This window comes from Sinocyclocheilus anshuiensis, unplaced genomic scaffold (genome assembly GCF_001515605.1).
Source record: "Sinocyclocheilus anshuiensis isolate Anshui unplaced genomic scaffold, SAMN03320099.WGS_v1.1 scaffold300, whole genome shotgun sequence".
In the NCBI taxonomy this organism is placed as follows: Eukaryota; Metazoa; Chordata; class Actinopteri; order Cypriniformes; family Cyprinidae; genus Sinocyclocheilus; species Sinocyclocheilus anshuiensis.
In genome coordinates this window covers 2,691,151-2,696,712 of record NW_015557379.1, presented here as the reverse complement: position 1 = coordinate 2,696,712, position 5,562 = coordinate 2,691,151, and the positions used below count along the sequence as shown (strand labels likewise).

The window sequence follows — 5,562 nt, the reverse complement described above, 5'->3', positions numbered from 1 at the left end:
CGACGAGACAAAAACATTAAAACCCATTACAAACGAGGCATTTGTTGCATCCAGTGGGGACATAATTACTGATTATAAAGTCTTATACTGTCTTTTTACGTGTTGCGTTGCGTATCGCGCCGTGTAAACATAAAACCACGTCTGCATTTGTGATCGGAGAAACGATAAACAAGCGCTACTCTACACTGCTAAAAAAAACTCGCGTTTGAATCGTCAGTAGGAGGGCGTGGACGAGTCTTAACTTTTATAAAGCATATCTCTTTGGGTTTGAGACTTTAGTCTTTGCAACTTCAGGGATCTTATCCATGCACGAAAAGCTTGTAACACTCCAAAGAGAAAGGAAAACTTAAAATTGCATCATATGACCCCTTTAAAATATTTAAAATATTAAAAAATATTTATTAATAAAAAAAAACTATTTATTTTAGTATTAAGCTTAAAACATAAGTATTAACAATACAACATAAGTATTGGATTAGAAAATCATGTACCCCCAGTTTACAGACTCCACAGTTTCAATGTCAAGAGGGTCCATGGACTGGGGAAGGGCCCGGTAGAACTGTGCCAGCCGGTCCGTGAGAAGTTGACTGAGTTCGGTGTTCTCTGTGAGGCATTTGGCTGCAGCTGGCTCAGGCAAACTGACTATCAGCATCAGACCCTCGCATGCCTTCACCACAATACGGCCATCCTGAGAAAGAGACAAGATCAGTTAATACTCATAGAATCAAATTTATCAGGACGGCCTGTCTTGTGTCAGAGACTAAGAGCTAAACTTACTGGACTCTTAGTGAGGTTAAGAAGTGAGCTGACTAGGTTGAAGTTGTCGTTGTTTTGCAGTGTAGTGTGGACGGAGGATGGACTAGCTTCCCCTGGGCTGGTGGCTTGACAGGCTGCTGCTTCTTTCAGTGCAGATGTGACTAGACTGGGATTTTGCTTTTGGTTCTGTCCTGTATCAGGAGAAGATGGATCCTCTTTCACCAAATCAGCTCCACCGTCTTTAGCAGCCTCCAACTTTTTATTCTTATTCTGGAGAAACACATGGAGACATGCCAATGGGAGATATAGCCACTGGGCCTATATGCTGCCTACACAAGCAGATGCCATATATCTCAATCACTCACTTCAAGGAAGAAGTTGACAAGGTAAGGGTCCTGCTTAAGTTTGCCACAGACGGTACACAGAAACTGGATCTCTTCATTCTCTGTAGGAGCAGCCAGGACCTCACCACACAGGCGGACCAGTTTCTGAGGAAACACCATCAGATACATCATGCACGGCTGCTTAAACATTTGAGCCATTTTTTACATTTAAAGTGCAAAAGAGTTTAAAACTGTAATTCTGATCACCTGTACAGGTCTGTGCACGTTGATGTGAGGCAGGAGTGGTTGGCGAATTCGACCCAACAGCTTGGTGTAGAAACTCAGAACCTGCTGTTTCATTCCAGGAGGGCACTAAGGAGGAGCACACAGGAGAAAAAAAAAGACAGAAACAAAACTTTAAATCTCACATTACTGGTACTTCGATCAACGATTCACAGGTATTAAGAAATACATTTAGTTTACACCACCATTCAAAAGTTTGGTGTCGATTTATAATGTCCTTGAAAGAAGTCTCTTTTGCTCACCAAAGCTGCATTTATTCAAAAAAAATCCAATAAAACAGTAATATTGTAAAATATTATTACAATTTAACTGTTTTCGACTTAAACATATTTTAAAATGTAATTTATTTATGTTATGGCAAAACTACATTTTCAGCATCATGACTCTTCTGTGTCATATGATCCTTCAGAAATCATTCTAATATGCTGATTTGCTGCTCAAGAAACATTTCTCTTTATCATCAATGTTGAAAACAGTTGTACAGCTTTATATTTTTTTTGTGTAAAGCATTACACATTTTTGTAGGATTCTTTGATGAATAGAAAGTTTAAAAGAACAGCAGACATCTTTTGTAACATTATAAATGTCTTTACTGTCACTTATTGTCAATTTAATGTGTATCCTTGCTTTAAAAAAAAAATATATACCCACCCCAAATATTTGAACGGTAGTGTATGTCAAATCATAAGATCAATTAATTTATTGCACACCATTAATACTGTCAGTAGACAAAGTTTGCAGATCTTGCAAAAGCTAAAAATTAAAATGATCGCATATGCGAATGGGTTAACATGAGTCTTATAATTCAGAGCAAAACTGAATACTACTATAATACAAATTAAAATAATGCTATGCTATTTAAATGGTAAAGTATTTCTACATTATTGTAGTATTCCACGTACCTTGAAAGAAATATATATAGGAAGCCCTTCTATGCCACTGAATGGTTAATGGCTAGCAAACAACATAATATCTTCTAGAATTAATAGTGTGCTCACAGGTGTGCATTTGTCAACATTTAACAACCGCTTTGAACACAGCTCACCAAATCAGCATTCAAAATTAGAATTATCCATTTTAGAACAATCTGAACCAAAATATTTGTTGAAAAATACAGGTGTTATTTAGCTAATCAAAAGTCAACTCAGCCCATACCATAGAACTGCATTGATTCTCATTTAGATTACTAAAATAAATGAGGAGCTACAATATTACAGTTGTACATAAAGAATGAGTCACTTTCTCTTTCAATATAAATCCTTTTAACAGCAATAACATTCAGTGTGAAGGTTCGTTAAATCGGATTGGGACGCTCTGCATTCTGTTTTACACAGCCAGCAGTGATTTTCCTAATGAGTCAAAGCAACTGACAGTCTCTCTTACTAAACATGACTCACAGTAAATGAGTAAGTCTCTACTGGCCACACAATTTAGAAGAGTCTCTTTGTCTGTTCTAAAACCTAGTGAGCTGCCCGCATACACAGCAATTGTAGGCTGCAATTTTAAGTATTGCATGAACGTAAATGACTCGAAGGCTGTTCCAAAAATTTTGGCATGATTATGCTAATGGTAAACTCTACTGAAACAAATTGTTGAGTGTGCGAGAGCTCCAAATTGATAATTTATGAGGTTTAATTTCAGTTGATGCATAAGGTAGTTTTGGATCAGAGCCTTCTAAACAAAAAAGCAATCAGATGACATTCCTAATATTTCCAAGTCTGCAATAGAGCCCGACCGATATATCGTTTAGCCGATATTATCGGCCGATATGAGCCTGTCGCCGATATATCGGTATCGGCGAATATGCCGCCGATACAAAATTTTATTTTACAGAGCATATAACGCAGATAAAATTACTTAGTTTGTCCAGCAGAGCGCGCTCCATTGTTCAAGAGGGCTCCTCCAGCTGAAGGGATCCCCCAAATTTGGTAGAGATCCGACGGCGCGTTTGCGAGATAGTGACACCAGCCAACACGAGCGTCTCCAGGATCTTGTGATGGAGAAGATACTCCATACAGGGTCCCGTCTCTCCTGACTCTCTCTCCCTCTCCTCCTGGGTCAGAATATCCAGCATCTGCTCCAGATGGGAGGGAATGTTGGTGTCTGTCACTGGGGCTTTGTCATCTACAAAAACATGAACAGATTATGATGACATATGGTTCTTTGGTGTTAAAAAAAGCCCAATAAGTACGACTGACTATCACGGCATTCCTTACCTGAGGTTTCTATGTAATAATGTGTGATGGCCTTCCAATGATAGACAAAGTCCTCTTGCAATGGCAGTGACGGCGCAAGCTGAATAAGAAAACAAAACAATCATAAAAACATAAATGCCTACTATTTGATATGTATTTTACAGCAACAAAGCACATGTGTGTGAAACACTGTTACAATAGTGTATACTACAATGGCCCATGAAAGATTTGGACATTTACGTCTGAAGGAAAAATGTTTGAAGGTCACTGTATTAAACAAACAAACAAATTAATAAATAAATAAAGTGTCCTCTGCAAATGTTGCTTTTCTCAAAATAATAACTCTTATAGAACTTTTTGTCAGTTACTTTTAATTGTATTTTGTTGAATTTAGTAGCTGTATTATGAAATTTTGCCGTAATTTCACAAAATTATGACACAAAATAAATTATTAAAATGATTCACTAACATTTCAAACAACAAAAGTGCCACGATACTTTTTTATCTTCATTTGGAACAGTGTATCTATTATTTAGAACCTTACAAACTTCTTTTTGAGAAACATTTTTCATAAAAAGAGTACTTGAGCGAACTATTTTTCAAATAAATGCAAACTGTGTTGACATTTTATCATCTAATGTTATGACATTCGTACAACTGTGTGTATACAACGCTTTTTGGGACACTGTGCATGTGCATTAACCAAATACAGTTTTTATTTTGCCGGGGAATATGAACATGCATATATGTGAATACGTACATATAGATGCTACCATGTAAAGTAGTGTAAAGACAGTCGTACATTTGTACGCGTGTCATAGTAACAGCTGTTTTGTTTACATCCTACAAATGAGGTGCTAGCATGCTAACTATCTAACGCGGATTACTTTAATGTACATTTCACATTATATAACCAATATATATTATAAAACGTTATACACATAACTTTAAATTGATTAAAACCCCAAAAGGTTAGCGTACATGAAGACCTTTAGCCAAAACCAGCCGAGAATTGCGCAAGATTTAGCACAGCTGCTAAAATACACAGCAAACAAAGGCTTGATATGTCCCGACCAATCATAAAAACACAATAAACGACAATCGAGCGGAAACACACCTTTAAACACACGTGAGGAGACAGTTAAAACAGTTTCAGATGTTTTGTCTGTCATCTGTTGTGTATTACATAAGCTGTTAGCTCATGTGTTTGACTAACAGGCCTTCAGCACATCAACACTAACCGACTCTCACCTTCTCATTTTCCTAGTCAAACAGTCATTTAAATACGGTCAGATGTAGTTTTAAAAGCTCTTACCGCCTCGACAGCGTGCTGTAGGATGGAGGTGAATTTGGAGAACATGTTGTTTTTGGACAGGAGGAGTTTTGCTCTGGAGATCTCCTCTCTCTTCCCTCTGCTGCTCCTGCGGTGATCCAGATTGAAACACTTAACACTAAAACACACTTGAATACATGTATAACAATAGCGTGCAAGTGTGTATTACATTTGAACACACACTGAAATGCAGGTTAAGAAAAACACGAACTGCTACACTGAAATAATAATATGGGTTTGTATTTTTTTTAAAGGCCACTTTCTCGCAATGCAATGCTCGAACAAACACTGAGATCACTGATCATTTCCCCGGCAAACTGAAATATAAAAAATAAAAAATAAATGAATAAGAGAAATAAATCGATATTCAATTACATGCTGTACTGATATTTCTTCTTATTGGAGATTTTAAAAGCGTTGAGAATTGTAATAAGATTGAAAAAAAAAAAAGATTGTAAATAAAAATGGACAGGGCCTATAACGTTAATGAAACCCGGGGCATGCATAGTTCTCTGAAAATGTCACACATTTTTTAAACTGTGTACATTATTGTTGTCGTTGTTAATAATAATAATAATAATAATAATAACCAATAAAATAATCAAGAGGACTCTTATTATAAAATCAGGGACTTTTATACTTTCGCTCTATG

At 36.7% G+C, this 5,562-nt stretch overlaps 1 protein-coding gene across 1 annotated transcript in view; it reads right to left on the bottom strand.

The window, feature by feature from the left end:
• Positions 1 to 5,199, bottom strand: part of LOC107679198 (protein FAM160B1-like) — a 15,415-nt gene extending 10,216 nt beyond the window's left edge. Inside the window, exons 1-7 of the mRNA XM_016474718.1 lie at positions 4,893 to 5,199; positions 3,599 to 3,677; positions 3,346 to 3,506; positions 1,347 to 1,451; positions 1,122 to 1,244; positions 778 to 1,026; positions 492 to 688 (exon numbers count right to left, since the gene is read on the bottom strand). Coding sequence (XP_016330204.1) covers positions 492 to 688; positions 778 to 1,026; positions 1,122 to 1,244; positions 1,347 to 1,451; positions 3,346 to 3,506; positions 3,599 to 3,677; positions 4,893 to 4,937 — 959 coding nt within the window. The 5' untranslated portion in view covers positions 4,938 to 5,199. The remainder of the gene's footprint in view (positions 1 to 491; positions 689 to 777; positions 1,027 to 1,121; positions 1,245 to 1,346; positions 1,452 to 3,345; positions 3,507 to 3,598; positions 3,678 to 4,892) is intronic.
• Positions 5,200 to 5,562: the final 363 nt, after the last annotated feature.